We start from the raw sequence: 21111 nt of genomic DNA, 5'->3' as shown, positions 1-21111 counted from the left end.
AGGTCACAATTAAAACAATATTTGAAAGCCACTGTAGTAGTAATGCTTTCTATTACTTTTCATTTCAATCACATTATGTTGGTTATGATTAAACTTTGAGTCCAAATCAACCTTGGTCTTTAATGAAGTGACAACTGACATCAGCTGACCTCATTTATAAGCTTGGCATGCAGACAAGTGTCTGTTTTAGTGAACTCTAGTTACATTTTACCAGACAAAAGGCTCCTGGCTTTGAAATAAAACCATCAGTTGTTGCATTGTGTGAATATTCGTTTTCTATTCTGAGTTTCAAAATGCAAAAGTAGAGATAGCTCATGAAAATATGCCTCTGAGCAAGCATCCTAAGAACTTGTGCTTTCTTTAATATTAATTTATTCAGCGATTATTTATTGAGAACTACTATGTATTCAGTGGTGTTCTGTATGTTGGAATTTCAGCAGTGCAAATACAGTTCGGCTCATGACATGGTAATACTTCATGCTAAACGTTTTAATTAAATTTGATATTTTTAAGATGACAGAATTATTAAAAATAATTTTAATGAAATCATAAAAATCTACAAGAAAGAAAAATGTTTGAAACATTCAACTCTAGATGTCACACCACAATATATATATTTCATAGACAATTTTAAACAATTTTAAAATTGTCTGAGTCACAGAGCATATTTTATAAATATTAATGTTTCTTTTGAAAAAAGCAAGACGTATGCTTGTATATTTGCAGAAGTATTATTCTTGCACAATAAAGAATGAATGTGAATGCCACTGTTATATTGAATTAATAAACTTTCAAATTCTCTTTAGAGAGTAGATTTTTTTAAAGTTGTATTTTAAAGGGGGAACAAAATGTGAACCTTTCTCATGAAATTTCTCTCATTTAATTTATTCTTGGGACATTTTCTTTTAAAGAATGGTGTGAAAATTAGTAGCATTTATTGCTCAAAATATCAGAAACTAGTCCAGTTTTATTTCTTAACACTATTTGTAAGTATAACACAGGATTTATAAAATTTTAGATTAAATCTCTTTGTCACCATGACATTGAGTAAAACAACATGTGTAGATAAAGGATAGACAGACAGATAGATAGAAAGGCAGTGAGGGTGGATTAAACTGCTAGGAAGGGAAAAAATGAACATATTTATTTCAACAATGAAATATTTCAATGAATCATAAAAAGCTGTCTTACAGAATGGGTTCATGCAATTTTTTTTCAGTTCTGTTCTATGTCTTTGTTATAAAGTAACTCAGCTGAGAAATAGAGAAGCTACACTTTGGGTGGTGGAATTGGAAGTCTGTATTGGAGAGCTGGCATTTGCAGGTGGACTCCTGTCTCAAAGACCATTGGTCCCTAGAAAACACTTCCCACTGTCAGAAAAACTGATCCACAAGAGCAGGAGAGGAAAGAAGGAGAAGAAAAACAATACCATCAAACCAGATCAACTCCAATGGAGAGCTGAAGGGGGATTGCCATAGTGACCAGAGGAGAGCCAGGGGACAGGAGATAAGACCATGAGGGGCATGGTGTAATGGTACCTGCACTGAACCAGGCCTAAATAGGGTCAACACCATCAGGAAGAGTCACAAGTCAAGGCACAGGGCTTACAGGCTCACTAACCTATCCAAGTCCTGGCTCATGCCTGTAGAAATTCAGGCACACTCATCACCTGGAAGGTAGGACTTCATCTTCCATCTCTATGAAGACAAGATGGTGCCAGTCAAATGCAATTCCCTCTCATGTGGCCAAAGGGCACCCATTAGGCCCAGCATCCTTATATTCACTGGCTTTTTGTGTCATCATTCTCACTTGCTTCCAAACTCACTATTCATTCTCTTTAGAAATACCAGGACTTCTTAATCACCTTTTGAAATGTATTTTACATTCTCTAAAATATGATCTTTTCCCCAGGTTTTAAAACATATTGGAAAGTGTTCTCTAATTTCTATATCACTGAATGGAAGGCACGAGTTTATTTTACTTACATTGGAGAGAGTAAGAAAGAATTAGAATAATCAAGTTGACTCCTGCATTCTTCCGGTTATTGGAGATAATGATGTGTATCTGCTTATTGCTTTCCTGGATTTAGGTTTTCTCCACTATTTTATCAAGTAAACTAGAGTTATTTTAACTTTAGCCATGGCTCCCAAGAGTGAAAAGATATGATTGGACTTTACCTAAGTATACAGATTCAAGATACTGTATTTAAATATTTATGAATATTACAACACCAAAAAAGAGAGAAAGAACTAGAAGGTAACAGATAGCTGAGGAGAAATGTAATATTGTTACTCATTTTAAATGCATTTTTAAAAGAAAATATTAGTTCATGTTTGGGACAATATTGTCAGTTTAAAATACCAGAAACACCAAAAAAAATCAAGATCTCTAGACTCTTTCAGTATTAAAATCCTTTAGCTATGATAATGTTTAAAAAATGAACAAGTTTTCTTTAAATTTGGCTTGACATTATTTTCATTATCCTAAGTTTAAAGGATTATTTAGACATTTTCACCACATTATTTGGGGCAGTTTCTTCTTTTCCTTTCACATCAAATAGGCTCTTGTGGAATCTACTAAACTATGATTTTTGAAGGTCAGGAGTTTGTGAAGATTTGATCTAAAGCTTATCTTTGGTAAATGTATCCTTGAATAGAAATACTGACTTTGAAAAAGGAATTCACTGGGAGTCATGACACAGCCAGAAGATTTAGCTGGGCACATATTTTAACACCATTCAGAAACCATGCTTTACATGTCTTTGTCATCAAGAATATATTAATTAGGACTATTGGAGTGAAGAAAGAAAATGTGAATTCTTTATTTTTTTTCTTGGGAGTTTCCATTTCATTTTTCCAGAAAGGATCAAATTATAATGCATAATTTAAAACTAACAATATCTGAAGGGTAGATCATAAAAGGAAGTGATTAAGCTTCTGCAGTGACACACAGGCATCCTCAATTTACAACTAGGTTTAGCTTAGTCTTGTAATCAATAAAATCATTACTGCACACTTTGCTAAATTGAATGGTGTGACAAGTTATAAATATGTGAAAGGTTATAAATATGTGAAAGTCTAAGGTGCTATTTTAAGTCTTATTGTCACCTAGAAAACACATTAATTAATATTTATTTGATGTTGATTTGATGAGCATGAAAAATCACCAAGGATATTGACATTTTCATGTAAATTGAATTGGTTCAGAAACTCAGATCTTGTTATATTTTGAAGCATTGGACTAATCATAGTTATTGACTCAAGTTCACCAATAATATTCACCAACAATAATAATACCAACATGTATCTGAGCAGTTACATATGTCTTTTTGAAATGTTGATTACCTTAACATGAGGAATGAATGATTTCTCTTTTGGGGGCAGTGCTAGGGAGAAATCTGGATCTGGCACTTGTAACCTCAAATCAAATTAAAGTTGAAGCTTGGAGCTCAGTATTCCAGACCTGTGAAAGTGTGTACTTTTCTCTTCTTTAATTGTACTACCATTATGAGCAAATGAGTAATTTCTGAGTGTGTTAGAGCAAATGACTACTTCCATATGAAAGCAATCATAAATACGAAGCACATTTTAAAAACTTTTATTGAAACTTACCTTCATCAATTGCTATTGCAGTTTGACAGGTAGGTTCTATTGTTTTGGTGGGAGTCAGAGAATTAATCTCCAAACACACGGACATCAAAGGAGATTCTGAACACCAGTATGATTCCACCACCATTGTCCTTAGATGAAACTGAACATAAGAAGCATATACAAGAGTGATATTTGCATGAAAATTCTATAGTCAGATATAATTAGAGATAGGCCTCTGGTCATCGGTGGTGAACACAACAGTTGAACATCTGTCTACTTCAGGGAGGGAGGACTTCTCATGTTAGAATACAAGTCCTAATAAACAACAGTTGGATTAAATTGTCTATGATGTCCATCATAAAGCTGAACTAAAGGCTTGGAGAAGTGGGGGCGGAATTATATTTCCTTTTGTAAAGTGAAAACAGCCATTATGTGCAGCCTTCTAAAATCTGATATTTAAAGAGCATTGTAAGACTCAAAATTCTTCACGTTGGAATGAAGAGTGGCCCAAGTTATTGGAAACCTCATGTCTCTGAGTCTGCAAAAAAATTACAGGCCAGGAAAGAAAAAGAAAATTGTTTCCAACACCCAATTTTAATATTGTGCTAAAGCCATTGACTTTTAAAATCACTGGAGTTAAATATGATCCCTTCTCTCCAACTGCCCCCCCAATCCTTTCTCTCTTAGGTTAGTGTTGGGGGGGCAAGAAGGGGCTGGAGGTTGGCCCCCATTCTTGGACTTTCTGCCAAAAAGCTTGTAATACAATCTCTCCCCCATTTCAAGGGTAAATCAGTGTCAATTGCGTCTGCTGTCCACCAGGAAAAAAAAAGTAAGCATTTTCCTTCCGCTCTGTCTTTGTGGACTGATGAAATGTAGGAAATCTGTTTCTGGCAAGGGAAAAAGTTGCCCCCCCCCCACTTTCCCTCACCTACCCCCCTCCCAAACAGCACCAAGAGGAGCCATCACAGAAGTATGAAGAGGGGCAGGGCGGCTGTAGCTGCTGCCGCTGCAGCCGTGCTCGTGGGGTGCGGGGGAACCACGGTTGCAGGACCAGTGCCTGGAGGGGGTAGGTCCTGAGAAGCTGCGGGAGCGCACCCTGCAGCCCTGGCGCCTCTGAGCCTTCGGAAGCCCTGCTCTGGACCCCGGGGTGAGCAAGGGCGGGTTGGGCCAGCTCTGCGCCAACGCAGACCAATGGTGTCCGGGGCTGGCAAGCGCGCAGGGCTCTGCAGCTGCTGGGGTGCGGGGAGCGCCTGCGGGTGGATCTATGGACGCGCTGTGAGGCTGAAAGGGCGGGAAGGGAGCAGCTCATTTACCATAACTTCCCACTGTGTGGGATACGCTAGTGGGGATGGATGGGGTGAGCCAGGGCAATAGAGTTGGTGAGTGGTGGTCCCTGCAGTGGGCGACATTCTGATTTCTTGGAAACAGCCATGTTTCCTTCCTCGGTCCTATTGTGCAGCAAATTCAAACCACTGCAACCCCAAAAGCCCGCTGGGACGGCTCAGCCAACCAGGGGCTGAGTGAGGATTTCTAATTAGCGCGTGATGATGAATGCACATCTGCAGACGCTCACCTGGGGCTGCACACAATGCCAGCTCCTCCGCGTCGTGTGTCTGGATGGGAAGGGTTCAGTGAGAATTATTTTCATCGTTTGATGATTGGTGAATGTTTGATTGAGCCAGTGAGGCCAAGATAGGAGGAATGATTCTGGATACAGGATTTGGGGGTGGGGGGAGCAAGAGGAGGTGTCACTGTTTTGATTGAAATGGGATAGAGTTGAACTTTCTTATGTATGTGAACAAAGGCAAGCCTGTGTTCCCATAAACTCTGAAATGTTGTACGGTTCCTTATTTTGGTCCAGGTCAGAAAAAAAAAATGTAGACTAGAATCTGAAATTTAGAAAGCAGAGGAGCCAGATTGGCTTTGGAAAAAGTAATTCTTCTGGCAAAATTTAAATTGTATCGACTGGGCAGTGGAGGGAAGATCACACTTCTCTTGGCGCAGATATCCCAAATTTTTAGTGTTTGAAGCAGAGAGAGCACAATCATGAGTTAACAGATTCTATTTTCTGCATTCCAACACAAATGGAGTGCCTTCTTCCAAGACCCACCCCCCTCTCTTTCCTGCTGCTCCTCTCTGACTGTAATCTCTGTCTCTGTCTCTGTTTCTCTGTCTGCCTTTCTAGTGGGTGTGATGCTCTCTGTGTCTGTCTCTCCATCTACCCTCTCCATCTCTGTGTCTGTCTTTCCATCTAAGCTCATCCCTGCCTCCACAGCCTTGATCTTTTTTTTTCCATAGCCTTCAAATTCATGTTTATCAGCAAGAATATCCAAAATAACTCTTACCATCTTTCCACCCTTCTCCCCCCAAATCTTCTCCAATAAAGCTTGATGAATTGTGTATGGGAGGTTTTCTGCAGAGGAAATCAGATCTGCATGTGCACAGGAACACCCATTTGGCCTCCTGGTTGTTAAATAAAGGCTCAGACAGGTTGGACTGACCAGCCAGGCAAGGAAGTCCTCCTTTCCTTCCCACCTGTCCCCTGAGATCCCCACAAGCAAGACCCAAAACAAACCCTTGTGCTCATTGCTTCTTTCCCCCAGCCTCTTAGTCTTGTGAATCTAGTTAACTACAGCTGGGATCTGATTTGCCCAGCTTGCCTTTGAAATTGGTCAATGAGCTTCTTTTCAAGGAATGCTTCCCTCTCACTGCAAAGAAGGTGATGGTAGTGATTCTTTCCAACATGGGCGTCCAGGTTCTGACTGCCTAAGAGAAGGTAAGAATCCCAGAGAGAAGGCTCTGGACCTTTCTGCGGTGCACAGGAGTCTTGCTTAGCGATCCTTGAGGGTTTTCTGACAAGCGTTGGTGGCTTGAATTTTAGTCTATACTAAATTTGAGTTCACTTCTTCATTTGATTACTTTAGCGTGGTCTGCGTTTTACTGGGAAATGAATTAATGAGCAAATTTATTTTACTTATGATTTCCACTGAGTGTGCCAGTATTTTGGCACAAAACCTCAGGGAAATATTAAGCTCGTAGATAGAGTGAAATGTTAAGTCTTAAAGTAATCTAGAGTAGGATAGGTATGTTAATGTTCTGTTTCAAGGCTACAAGTTTGCTATGTAAGCTTTAGGAGATTTTGAAGACCTGAGTTACCTTGGCTGAAGCTCTAACAATTTGTGTACATGGCTACTTTAGTGTTAAACTTCTAAACAACATCAACTATGTTTTTTCATTTCCCTTGAGTGATCAACTCCATTATTTTTTTGACTAGAGGTAAGAACTGCAATGAAAGTAGGAATTATCTCTTGGGAAGGTCATGTGTGTGTGAATTTTTGTAGTAAATGTTGTCCAAGTAAATTTAGTAAAATTTTGCTCATTTTTTTATGTACACAAAACTCGTAAGCAAACACACACATATATATGAACTTATATATGTATATTTGTATGTACATTTCCAAGTTAATGACTTTTGTGTAGATTTCTACTCAAGTTACATTTCAAGTTAGTGTGAAAGAATTTTAAATTCCAGTGCCACATTATTTGGAAGAACAATCTAGTGAGACCCAGTTAAAAATTCTAATTCCACTTGGTCCTATTGTTTTGGCCATGATTTGAGAAGGACTTAGTTATGCACAATCATTTCATTTAAATTCAATAATCTTGGAGTTATGGTGTAAGAAAGACATATTTAAAGAGAGCTAGATTTGCATAGATCAGCTGAAGTTCTTGGAAAGCCATTTGATGACTGTCTAACTATTATTTTGTGTGAAATACATTTTTAGGCCTCTAGTCCTTTATTAATTTTGCTAGAAAAGTTGGGTAAGGTTTTCTTGAATTTAAAGGTTTGGCTGCATAATCAAAGAAACTAACATCGAATATTCCTCTATCTTCATATTTGATAGCTGTTAAAAATTTTGAGTTCAAAGTTGTATCCTTGCAGAGGTAGAGTTCTCAGTACAAGGTGCAAAGTGATCTTTTTAAATTGAGAACTCTTCTTTCTGATTGGATACTTAGACTAACATGTGTGAATTCATATAGGTTGAGAATATACATTGAGTGGTGATGTAATTTGTTAGCCAAAAAAAACCACATTAGAGTGAAGTCTTCACAGTGCTGCAAAGGCCATCAACCTTAGTTGTTTATCTTTTGATTCCAACATGAAAAGTGACATTTTCTCTTGCTCAGTTTTGGAAGGGTTTGGGGTTAACAGCCTACAAATTTTGTTTTTGCTTTGTGTGACAACTGAAACCTCTAATGTTGAGTTAAATTAGTGTTACAGAGGATGGGAACCATGATTCCATTCATCCAAACATTCCTTTTATTGTCTACAGCTGAGGGTTTGTGTGGCAGGGGCAGTGAGAGAGGAAGGAGGAGGGAGGGGAAAGGGAAAGAGAGAAGAGAGAGAAGTCAGGAAAAACGTGAGAGGGGAAGGGTAAGGAGTAGGAAGAGAAAGAGAAGATAGATAGATAGATAGATAGATAGATAGATAGATAGATAGATAGATAGATATAGATGGATGAATGTGAAATGTCTATGAATTCAATGCTTCTATTTTAATAGCTTATGATATTTATTATCAAATACAATTTAATTTGTTATCAAATTTATTGTGGAAAGCATAGATTACTTATTTTAGAGCCTAATACTTCATCTATTATCTTTGGGGTCATTTGCTTAACAAGAAGAAAACTTTGGATTAAAAATCATTTATGGGGCTGGGAGTTTGGCCTAGTGGTAGAGTGCTTGCCTAGTATACATGAAGATTGGGGTTTGATTCCTTAGTACCACATACATAGAAAAAGTTGGAAGTGGTGCTGTGGCACAAGTGGCACAGAGCTAGCCTTGAGAAAGCCCACGGACAGTGCTCAGGCTCTGAGTTTAAGACCCAGGACTGGCAAAAATTAAAAAATATAATTTGTGGCTATATTCTTATTTTCTGTGTGCAGTCACTGTTTCTATTTTCTTTCTTCAATAATTTTGAGATATCTATTTTGTGGCAGAATTTGTTTCTCTAGAATAATGTAAGACTTTGAATCTAAAAACTATGTCAGGAAGTGACACAATATTAATGTCCACAATTATCTTTGAAGTGTAACCTTTGTAGTTCACAGTGTAGCATTCAGGTACAAAAAGTCCTATGATAAAACTAAAATCATTTTTAGTTGGTGAGCCAGTGGGGCCATTATTTGACCCTCAGAGCTTTAGAGAGTTTTTGTATTCTATTGAATAATCTGACTTCATCATGGAATTTCACAGAAGACAGTACTGATATAACATTTATCTTGTTTTGCCCTAGTTTTTTTTTCTTTCTTACATAGAAGCAGTTTAGAGATAAGGCAAAAAAAAAGTTGTGGAGAAACTGTGGTCATAATAATAAAAAGCACATCTCTAGGTGGCATAAAAATATCCATTTTCTTCAAAGTCAAAACTATCATGTCTACAGCTGGGATTCTGGAGCAACAGACTAGACAGTCTTTAAACATGTGATATTTTACTTACAATATCATTAACTTTTTTCTTCTTCCCTTGGGTTTGTTCAAGTCTCATCATATTCATAATTGCTATTCCAGAGTCTCTTCTACTGTGGAAAGAAAGAAAAAACTACACTGACAATCTTTGAAGAATTTTTGTATTAAGATTCTGCATATTTTAAGCTTTAAAAAAATTCAAGTCCTGAGGGTAGAGGTATACACATTTTGGTAGACCCAGGAATGTGGAAGGAGCTGTAGTTAAGATGACTCCTGGAAATATTTGAATTCTTAACTCTTTTAAAGTGATTAACTTTATGTTACCAAAGTTATTGATCCACCCTTTAAAATATTTATAGTATATGACTGTTGCTTAAAATATCTTTGTTGTAAAAATATCTTAGAATATTTGAATATACAAAAGCATTGTTTCTTTTTCACTTTTTAAATGTAATAGATTACTAATCATTTTACTTCTCATCTTTAAAAATTAACCCTTGACATCTTTTGTAGTGTAGGAAACTTTGGAATACATTCATAGAAAAGAACCAAAAGATCATTTTGGGTAGATTTTGTTTTTTATGAAAAAAAACAAAACTATGGGAAAAAGCTTTCAACTTGTTCAGATACATTCAACATTTGTTAAAATTTTCAAAAGATAAATTTATATAGTTAGCTTATGTGGATATTATTAATGTATTTATCTCTTGCCCACAAAAATTTTATTACCAGAAGATGCATTCTTCTAAACTCTTCTAAATTCAATACAGTGATCCTGCTAGCTGGCTCCATTTCCAGATTTCCTGTCCTTGGCTCAGACAAATCTCTATCTTAGACCTACACCTTTTGGTCTTCAGGTATCTCCACTGTGTCTATACCAAATGTACTAATGACCTAGAAGAAGAAGAGGAAGAAGAAGAAGAAGAAGAAGAAGAAGAAGAAGAAGAAGAAGAAGAAGAAGAAGAAGAAACTGTTGATAATCATACCTCTTTTCAGAAGAGACAGTAAAAGCAATCATTATCTATGACGATGACTTCAGTTTTCTCCAAATTGTCAAACTTAATTATTTAACTTTTAGTGGATTTAATTACCCAGTAAGACTTTTTTTTCTTTCACACTCATTTCTTGGAAATAGTAACTCTATTCTTCCTTCCCTACCCACCTCCTCACAGATATAAACATTTGATGACAAACTATAGAATTTAAAATATTTCTAACTATTCTTACCATTTTTTTTAATGATTACTGTTTTTCTTTAATGATTACCTGTTCATATTGGATGATAGTTTGAATTACTTTTCTGGCAAAACCCAAGACAGATTACATGAGAAATAAATGTGCTACTGTCCACGAAAATAAAAACATCACTGTTTAGAAGAACTGAGGGGAAGGATTGTGTCCCAGTGGCTCATTGGAATTGTTACACCCCATTAGGCCTTCTGTAAACTATCCCTTGATGAATTCTTTGCTGAACAATGAGCTTAAGAACCTGAGGTGTCTTCTTGCTTTTGTAGGGCAAAATAGGGCTCTGATGCTTCAATGGAAATTGCAGAGTGCATAATAGGGTGTAGGTAAAGTTACTGATGCACCACATCTCACTTTCAGGAAAGTAGTGGGAGAGATTGTGTCTTGAGAAGAAAGGCACTTTAGAGGTAACCCTTTTAAGATTTCAATTAATTATTTAAATGTATGAATCCTGTGCTTATATGTATGCTTACTTAAATGTTTGTTTCCAAGGCCTGACAAACTATGGAATTCCTAACCAGCCTTTGGGAATCTTACAGAAAGACATAGTTTTTGTTGTTAACTGGCCCTATTTCTTAAAGAATTGGAAAGACAACATGTTACAGGTTTTTGATATTCAAGCTCATAGTGTGTAGTAAATCTTGGGACTTTATATATGAATAATACTATTATTATCTTGGAGAGAAAAGATAATGATCATGTTCTGATTCTTATACTTGACAATGTAATACAAATAACAAAGTGTCTCACCTCTATACTACTACCTTGTAGAGACAGAAATATAGAGAATGTGGACAAGGAAATTTTTTGGTAATATTTTCAGAAGGTTATTTTAAAGTGTAATTGCACTGAAAATAAAATGATATGTTTAGGTTACACATTTATGATAAAGTTTAGTTATTTACTCTTTTTTCACAAAATGGTTACATTTCTTTTGTCAAAATTATTTATTCAAGAGTAATTTTTCATAGAAATTAATTTATGCTAAGCGAAGAGTTTTAGATTAACTAGAAATTGGTGCCATATAATATTTTGAAGAATCAAACCCAAGTGAGAATCTAAAATATTATATACTTATCCTTTTAAAATAACCTAAATAAGGAAGTATAGCTGACCTCATATAAGTTTATTTATTCCCTGCTGAAATTTGTTTATACATTGTCATTCAGTCATAATGTATTTGGTATTTCATATGTTATATTTATAGAAACTAAACTCCTACATACTGTTAAACATTTCTACTTGTCATTGAAGTCCTTCAATACTAATTAATACTAATTCTATGGACTCAGGTCCAGAAAGATATGCTATATTTAATGTGAAATACTTTTTCCATAATTCAAATGAGGGTAGAATAGGCATATGGTTACTAGGTTAATGGAATCATTTCTTACATTAGTTACAATATATTTAATTATTGCTACTCTGATAATACTTGAAAACAAAATATGTAAGACAACAGAAAAGGAATGTTATAGAGCAAGAGCAATGTAACAGGAAATGAAAAAACAAGCAAGACTATCTGTGACAATACTTGTTAGAATTATTATATGATTATTGAGTTACCAATCTGGGTTCTTGATTAATTATTTTATAAAAATGTATATTAAGGAAAAATGTTGGTCTTGGAGTAGGAAGACTGTCTCAAGTTTAATTCTATTATAGTCTAGCTATATCATATTGGTTATGTCACATAACCTCTCTGGTTTTATTTTCTGAGAGGCAGGGTCTCTTTGAATATACCTCCTTGCTCTACCATTTCAATACTTTAACTTTTCTTGGGATCTCCAAAGGAATAAGTGTTATGGTAATCTTTTGGACAGTAGTCAAGAATAATGACTACATGTTTACCTGAATTGTGCAAACACAGTCATGACTAATAGTTTTAAATTCTGTGGAAATCTGTTTTCTCAAAAATTAACCCCTAAAATGGTAGTCATCAAATTAAGCATTAAAATTTTAAATCAACTACTTTTCATTGTTCTTGAGATTTCTTTCTTTAGCAGCTGACCCTTACAAAATATATTGCTTTATGCCAGCTAAGAGTTTTCTGTTTGTTTTTCTATTTGACCTTTGATTGCTGTTGGTACCAAGTGGTTTGACTAATAGAGAGCCAGCACAAACCAAGTAAATAACACTGCATGGAGTTAATAATTAATAACCTGACCTGACATTAAAAAACTAGACATCTGTTTCATTACTATGTTATGATGGCAACATTTCAACCAAAGACATCTGAATTAAAAGCAATTACTTTCTTGTTTTTTTATTCAAATCAGGTCTTTTGAGTGGATAAATAATGTGTACTGCTCTGAGTCCAAAGGTACGCAGCGGACCTGGTCTATCTGATATGCATCAGTATAGCCAGTGGCTGGCCAGCAGACACGAAGCTAATTTACTCCCGATGAAAGAAGATCTCGCCCTGTGGTTAACGAATCTACTAGGTAAGGTTATAAGGTATCGTTTTTGTGAGCAAAGATATTCTGGCTGTGTGTGCATGTTTTGTTTTTTAATATTATCTTATAGTTATCAACATTATTTAATATTATCTTATAGTTAGCATGTGATAGCACATTGGAGAGAAAGACTTCTGTTATTCGGATTTTTCATTTGGGAACCTTGAAGCAGATGGAAAATTTAAATGAATTTCCCAGTGTTTCCCAGTGCTTCATAATTCCAAAACCTGCATTGAAGTGTGGAAGTAGGTGGTCAAATACCTCATTTCATTGATATTTAGACTTTTCTTTCATGCAGCTGTCCAACTTGACCTAGTCCTTTGATACTGTTCACAGGCTAGTCTCTGAAATCTAGATTCTTCAAATGGCATTTCTGTGCTTTAAATTTCCAACACACCTTCTAAAATTCCTGAATACTCAAAGTCAGGAACAAAAACATCTATCATCTGTCCAAACAAACTGACCAGAGTCATTTAACCTTGAACTCCAAATTGTATTTTTAGTTTACATTTCTTTTTATGGGCTTGTGTAAAAGTATTGCTGGGAAAAAGTGCTGCCTCATGCTAAATCTGTCTTTTTTTGTCTGGCATATTCACAGAATAACATTTGACAATATGCAGAATAAGTTTATTCATTTAAAAGATCATATGTGTATGGCAAAACTATTTCCAGAGAAGGAAATTGATTTATAACTTCAGCAAAAATTGCCCTTCCAAAGTTTTCAAGGTATATAATTTGAATGTTGAGTAAACATAGAATTTATCATACAGATTTATTACATTTGGAAGTAATTTCAACAACACCTTCATTATTTCAACTATCCCTTAGCTGATGAAAATTAAAAGCAGAGTAAAAAGCATGTTATCTGAAATTTTAGTAATGTCTTAACACTTTTTTAAAGCACATTACTATACAATAGTGAATATCGGATTTTCCTATGCCTTAGATTGATAATATGTAATACTAATAGTATTCATTCCAACCTTAGAGAGCCATTTGTTGCTTGAAGTAATCAATTTATCTTTAGAACAAGTTGGGGCATTTCTTTTCTAGTTCTGGGGGGTGCATTCAAGGCCTGGGCACTGCCGTTGGGCTTCTTTTGAACAAGGCTAGCACTCTTGATTCACAGTGCCACTTCTAGTTTTTTCTGTGTATGTGGTCTGAGGAATCAAATCCAGGGATTCATGTATGCTGGGCAAGCACTCTACTACTAAGCTCCATTTCCAGCCCAAGTTAGGGCTTTTAATAGTCAACCAGTAAATAATTATTACACTTACTATATTCTAGACATACTCTGCTATATTATAGAGTAGTAAGAGTGGATATACCTGTTTAAACAGTTTGGATTATCATTAACAAAGACACACAATGAATAAGCCACTGAATATGTAATCCAATAAGTGGATTTGTTATAAACACTATATTGATAGAGATTGTAATTAGAATATAACTTGCGATATGATAGCATGAAGTATCACAGGGCTTAAGGAAACCCTCCTTAGGGGCTCTATTAAAACTGAGATATAGAGAATGACTACAAATTACCTAGATAAAGCTTGGAATAAGAATTCTGAGGAAAGGGAAGGAAAAACTAGGGAAAAGCTTGTTTGGAAGACAAAACACAGGCTAATCTCCACAATACAGAATAACAGAGTTGCTTGAGATTTGTTGTATCACACACGACTTTGAAGAGATTAACAACCTTGCTAGTATTATGATTACTGAGCTGGGAGCATGATATTTGAAGCAGGGAAAAATATGATTAGTTAGATTTTATCCTGTCATTGTTCAATGTCTCATGATGGTGCCATCAGTGCCATTTAATTTGATGAATGTGATCCTTCACAAAGCAGCTTGATCAACGTGAGCAGCCCCTGACAGTCTGAAAGAATAGGGGTAGTGTGTGTAATGGAAAGATCCTTGGATTAAAAGTCAGGAGACCTGGCTCCTCACTGGGCATCAGGAAACCTGGCTTCTGGTTCTGGCTCTACCACTCAATAGGAAACTTGCCCACAGTCACTCAGTTATCTTTTCTGGGCTCAGTATCCTGAACCATAAAATGAAGGAGTTTGAGTAGATGAGCTCCAATGTCCTTTCTCGCTCCAAAAATCTAAGGTTCCAAGAAATCTATCTTTTGAGATCCAGTTTTAGGGTAGTTGAGGTCATCAGGATACATTAAATAAACAAAGACTATGTGAAGGAATGACTTCATTTGAAGAATAAGGTTATTTCTTAATTTCAGAAAGTGTAACACAAATGAAATTGGTTTGTGGAGTTTTCTCAGAAAAATAATCTTAAAAGGCTAGCGTAGGGTCTCAGGTCCATAATTCTAGGTGCTCAGGAAGCTGAGATTTGAGAATAGTGATTTGAAGCCAGATTGGGTAGGAAAGTCCGCAAGTCACTTATCTTCGATAAACTACCCAGAGTCCAGAAATGGAGCTGTATAGGTCAAGAGATAGAGTGCTAGCCTTGAGCACAGAAGCTCATGGACAGTGTCCAGGCTCTGAGTTCAAATCCCAGGATGGATGCAAAACAAAAATGAAGAAAAAGTCCTAAATGGATATAAGCATGCATTAAAATATCATTTTTTTATTTTTATATACCTTTGAATTCAGGTATCACTGATCTTACATATAAAATGGTAGTTGAAAGGTAGTTTGAAGAGAATGCTTAATTTACATTAACTTGTTTTTTCAGTGTGGGGGTTTTGAATTCATAGGAGACACCCTAATACTTGTACCACACCTCCAGCCATTTTTACTCTAGTTAGATTTTAGATGTCTTGCTTTAGTGAAATAGCCAGCTGGACCATGATCCTCTTATTGATGCTTCTTATATATATATCTAGGATAAAAGATACATGCCATTCTATCCAGCTTGTACAGTTGAGATGGGATTTTACAAACTATTCTCCCTGGGTTATTCACAAACTGTAGTCAGGGGTGAGTCACTGGTGCTTTTCTATATTCATAGTAAAAATGATGTGATGATAAAAACAATTATTTTTTTGCTGGGCACGGTGGCTCACACCTGTAATCCTAGCTACTCAGAAAGCTGAGATCTGAGGACCAAGGTTCAAAGCCAGCTGAGGCACAAAAGGAACTGAGACTCTTATCTCCAATTAACCTCTAGAAAGCCGTAAGTGGGGCTTGGTTCAAGGGTAGGGTGGTATCCTTGAACTGAAGAGATCAGGGACAGCACCCAGGAGGAGTTCAAGCCCCATGACCCACCAAAAAAAAGATGAATTTTTAATCAACCAATATTTCTGTTTAGGTCCCAAATGTAGTTATTGTGTTATAATTTTCAGGCATTATATGTGTGTTTAATCTGTATAATAATAAGTACCACTTTAGAGTCTTAGGCATAGAGTTAAAGAAAAAATAATAAGCTAAACTCTACATGTTCAAGTGTAAAATACTGGCTATACTGTACTAGGTCAGCTTGTTAAAGTGGAAAAAAATGGGTATGGTAGCTGGGATTTGTTCAATCCTATCTCATGCCAATATAACTCATGAGAAGATCTTTGTGCAATACTATCTAAGAGTCATGGGTTAGCTCTATGACAAACACTCAAAAAAGACTACAAAGGAGTTATGAAGATCCTGTCATCCTTCCCTATAAAATTTATCCTATGTCATGTATTAAATATTGCCTTCTGTTGTACATCATTGTCTATTGCACATTAAGTATATGCATTCCAGCTTTGTTTTAGGTCTTCTCTTTTGTTATTTTTGGTCATGAGTCAACTACTGCTTATACTTAACTCCGCCTGTAGAATATGCCAGAACATCAATCATTATAACATGTTACTAAATTAATAGTCTTAGATTACACCAACAACCCACGATTAGAATAGTTAAGGCCCATTCTTCAAATTTGATGGTTATTAGTGGGTTTTTCTTTGTGTTGTTTGAGTTTGTTTTGTTTCTGCTGGTATTCTTTTTGTGTGTTGGTTGGTTGTGGGTCATGAACTCGGCATGGACACTGGCCCTGAGTGCTTTTGCTCAAAGCTAGTGTTTTGCCATTTGGGCCATGGGTTCCACTATCCCTAGCATGTTTTAGTAGTTAATTAGAGATAAGAGTTTCATGGGCATTCCAGATCTCATTCTCCTAAGTAGGTAGGGTTACAGGCATGAGATCCTAGCATCCAGCTCATTAATGGAGTTTTAAAGATCATTGTTGGCTTGGTTTCGAAATGAATCACTTATAATAAATTAGCCCAAATTGTTTATTTCACTTGTGTTTTTTTAAATTATTTTAAATCAATGGCTAGCTTGTTTCCTAGTAGTTAAATAAAATATATACTGTTTTGAAAAGAAAGTAAGTTAAAATGCATGAAAAATAGCATTGCTCTTAGAGATATTTACTGTTTAGATTCAAGGCATATATGTGCATGGATATACTCAAAGATTTCACTCAGAAGATAAACTTAAACTTCAGATATGTTAAATAGATTTGGCTTATATTTAGAAAATGAATTATAGCAGTTGAGGTTAGAGCAATTTTTCTGTATCTATCCTTTCTACCTATGTGGTAAAGAAATTACAGTTTTTCCTACTTAATATGAAGAGCAATTTTCAATTGTTTCTTAATAGCATTTTGCATAAAAATTAAACACCTGTCTAATCAAATGGCTACTGTCAAGCCCAGCTCATGTCTAATAAGTTTAGAATAGTTTGCCTTTTTTTTGTCTTGCTCCTTTATTAGATGCATATTTTGTACCATTCATCATGTTCTTAGTCAGTAAAAATTGCTGAGGAAAAATATTATCCTCTGCTACTTTATAAGTCTAAGGAATCAAGTTTATGTTCACTAGCTGAACATGTTTCAGAGAAGCTATTGTCACTTTTTCAGCAGGACCAAACTCATCTTTGTGCATATAAGGTGGGTCCTTGTGTGTAGGTGCTTGCATAGACTTTCTGCATACAATGAATCATTTCCTGTCTAAAATATTCAAAATTCAGGCCCCAAAAGATTGAATGACTTGAGGTAACAAATGAGCTATACTTGAGTTTTCTAGTATAAGAACTTGAGGCTTTAAGTTCAGAAGACAGGAATAAATTTAAGAGTACAATATTTGAGTCATACCCTTAGAGATTAAAGATATACCTGCTTTGTTCTGCCATGAATCAAGTCGAATACCAGAACATACCTGAGTGATATCTTCAATTAATCTTCTCTCCAAGCTATTTTTTCCCTCAATGGCTTTCTGTGAACTTTATCCAGAGAAAATGACAATTCATTTGGGGTAGAATAAAATGTGTTTATCAAATCTCTAATTCACGAGGTGCAATAATTCAGAGCAAAGACTCTTTAGTTGAAATGGCTAGGTCAAAGTGCCAGAATCCTCTATAAACTATTTGATGTTAGGGTCTTTACTTAATTTATATATATATATATATATATATATATGTAAGTACATTGCTAGCTAGTAGCTAGATATCCCAGCTTCATTAATAAAAGAACAAGTAATACTAACCAGTATATTATTGGTATTAATATATAAATAGGTATTTGTGTCATATGTTTCGATCAGTGCCTTCCTAAAATATTCAAATGTTAAATATTTTTATTAAACATAATCATGTCTTTGAGAATTCAATACCTGTAATTTTCCAAGAAAAGCATTCCTTCTATGCACAAGAGAAGATGTGATAGTTTAATTTTTCCCATATATGGTTCCTGTGTAAAACATTTCTTTGATTGATAATCTTGCTGGCAATTTTAACAATTGTATTTCTGTAACAAATTTAATTGTACATGTTGGTTTCAGTTGCCTAGCCATAAAATAAAATTCAGTAAAATCAGACAGATTCATATGGCGTATCATTGAGACCCACTATCTTAAGCTGAAGTGACTAACCATAGTATTTGATTTGACCTCTGACCTCTGACCTCGTCATAATGGCACTGATACTGTGATGGTCATGCTTCACAATTATAAATGAAGGACGCAAACAAGCAACTTTGAAACTAGGGAATTTTAGATTATCTTTCAAACCAATAGTTTTTACAACCTAGGGATTTCAGTAGTTCAAAATTATTTATTTATATCTGTCTCTTTATTTCCTTAAACTTGAAAACATGGAAAGATGAAGGTGAGGGAAAAATAACTAAATGAATTTGATGGTTCCAGAGTCACATAGATATTTATAATGTGTGAAACCAGCTAATGCAGTTTAGATTACCTTTTTATCTTATTCAGCTTGCCAGATGTACTTAATTTTATTTGACGTCCACTTGAGAAATTGTAATTTAGTTCTTCACAGGATGATTTTACAGTTTGTTATGGTTAAATCTAACTAGTTTTATACTTTAGTATTTTCTTATAAATGCCATTGGTTTTATCCATATTATAAAGAGTGAAGTAATATATCATTCCATTTAATGTTTATAATTGATTTCTTTCAATTACACAGCATAGTTAAAATATATATATATATAATGATTCTTAATGATTGGATGGAAAATACATTACATGTGAAGTTTATTTTTTTAAAGAGCTTCTCAGTCTTGCATTTTTCCTTCACTTGAAAATCTATAAAGTATATAACAGTTTCTTTTAGCCAAAAACATCACACACCTTTCCAAGCAATAAAATATACAGAATTGAAAGTTGACACCTAATATATTTTTCATTAGATACAGATGTTCAATATAAAATTCTTCAAGTGTTCATGAAAAGCAGGATAACTAAAAATCTTCAGGTATAAAGCATAAAAATGTAAAAAAGGGAAAAACATAACTTTTGGTAAATTGCTAATGGATTTTTAATGAGAACCACTTTATTTTCAGAGTTCAGAAGTCCTTTTCAGTATATTCTAATCATCAAGTCACTGAAATTTGCAATAGGAATCTGGAAATTTCCATTAAATCTAATGAAACGAGACTGAAGTCCTTCCCCAAAAGTAAACTTTATCTTGCAATTTAAACATATTTTTGAATTAAGTGATATTGTTTTTTGCTAGTCTTGGAGCTTGAACTCTGGATCTAGGCTAGAACTATATTACCTGAGCCACAGCACAATGTCTTGCTTTTTTTTTCTACGTATGTGATACCGAGGAATCGAACCTGGGTCTTCATGCATGCTAGGCAAGCAATTGAATTAAGTGATAATTTTAAGAAATTATTCTAATTGGCCTGTTTACAAACTAACTTTCTACTTATTAGTAGGAAATGAAAGCCAATGCAGTGACTAGCACACAATATAATCTTTTGTGCTGGCTTTTTTTGTATCTTGAGACACATTTGTAAATTGGGTTGAGCAGCATGCAATTTTGAAATGAAGGTATTTCTTCACTGACTAACCCTCTGTGGTCAGTTCTCAGCTTTACCGGTGCTTTCCCAACTGCAGAAATCATTACTTTAACTAGGGGCTAAAATGTGAACTATCCAGTAGGGAAAAACAAGAATGTACAAAGAGGAAATTCTCATATTCTCTCTTTACCCACTCGTCTCCACAAAGTAGGAGAAAAAAACCCAACATTTTAAATAGATGTTTCTTGATATTTAAATGTGTTGGAAATTATCAGTTAAAGCAAGTAGTTTATCTCTGATTCTGTTAAAGTGTTTATGAAACTGAGTTACCTGTGTCTAGTTGAAGGTAAATACTTTTTGAAAATCTCCATATGAAAATTTAGAGCACTCCTATGTCTTGATTTTGGACTTCCATATTTTTTTTTTACAAAGATGATATCTGATGTTTTGTCCAAGTTTTTAGTGCTTTGTATCTTCATTTGTGAATTCATACACTCACAGAACCTGGGGATTAGATGCCTATTATGTGAATGACATTAATGTTTCCCCCGTGGGAGAATTTTTTAAAGGTAGCCCTCAAGAGGTTTAAATCACATCATGGGAAACAAAAAACTTTTTCGAAGCAGGTTGCTTGCTATAGAAGCAAATATTGGATTTTTGCCAACACAAACGGATATGCTTGAGAATGACAATACAGAAAATAGACACACGTGCATTGGGATATTCTCTTTCTGGAGCTGTGATTAACGCACAAATGAGATCTGGCCAGAAAGATGAAAAAGGAGGACACTGAAAACAAGGGCCAAGGTAGAACAAAAGCATAGCAAGAGAAGCAGACAAACCCCAAAAGACCTGGGAAGGCAGTGTGTGGACCAGGGGGCAGATAGATAGAGGAAAATTCAATTCACAGGGTGGGTTTGAGATAGCCAGGAAGCCTATAGCTGTTGGGTAAAGTGCACAGAATTCATATTTCTAGTCAATAGGATGAGCTTAGCAGCTGGGAATGAAGGGGTCTGAGTGAAGAATCTTGACCCAGTTAATATAGCAGTGAATGTCATATGCACTGGAAAGAAATGTCAAGGACACAGAACT

General features: G+C 35.3%; 1 protein-coding gene across 2 annotated transcripts in view; it reads left to right on the top strand.

Moving 5' to 3' along the window:
* Positions 1-12525: 12525 nt before the first annotated feature.
* Gas2 (growth arrest specific 2) overlaps positions 12526-21111 on the top strand; it is a 110501-nt gene continuing 101915 nt past the window's right edge. The window contains exon 1 of one of the 2 annotated variants that reach the window (XM_090348936.1): positions 12526-12750. In XM_090348936.1, the coding sequence (XP_090205062.1) occupies positions 12606-12750 (145 nt within the window). In that variant the 5' untranslated portion in view covers positions 12526-12605. Of the gene's footprint in view, positions 12751-18781; positions 18861-21111 lie in introns of those variants that run through there. The other variant, XM_090348938.1, reaches the window with a different exon arrangement.

Source organism: Megascapheus bottae, chromosome 16, assembly GCF_031878675.1.
Source record: "Megascapheus bottae isolate mThoBot1 chromosome 16, mThoBot2.hap1, whole genome shotgun sequence".
NCBI classification, from domain to species: Eukaryota; Metazoa; Chordata; class Mammalia; order Rodentia; family Geomyidae; genus Megascapheus; species Megascapheus bottae.
Note: the sequence above shows the minus strand (reverse complement) of the source record. Positions and strands in the feature narration are given on the sequence as shown.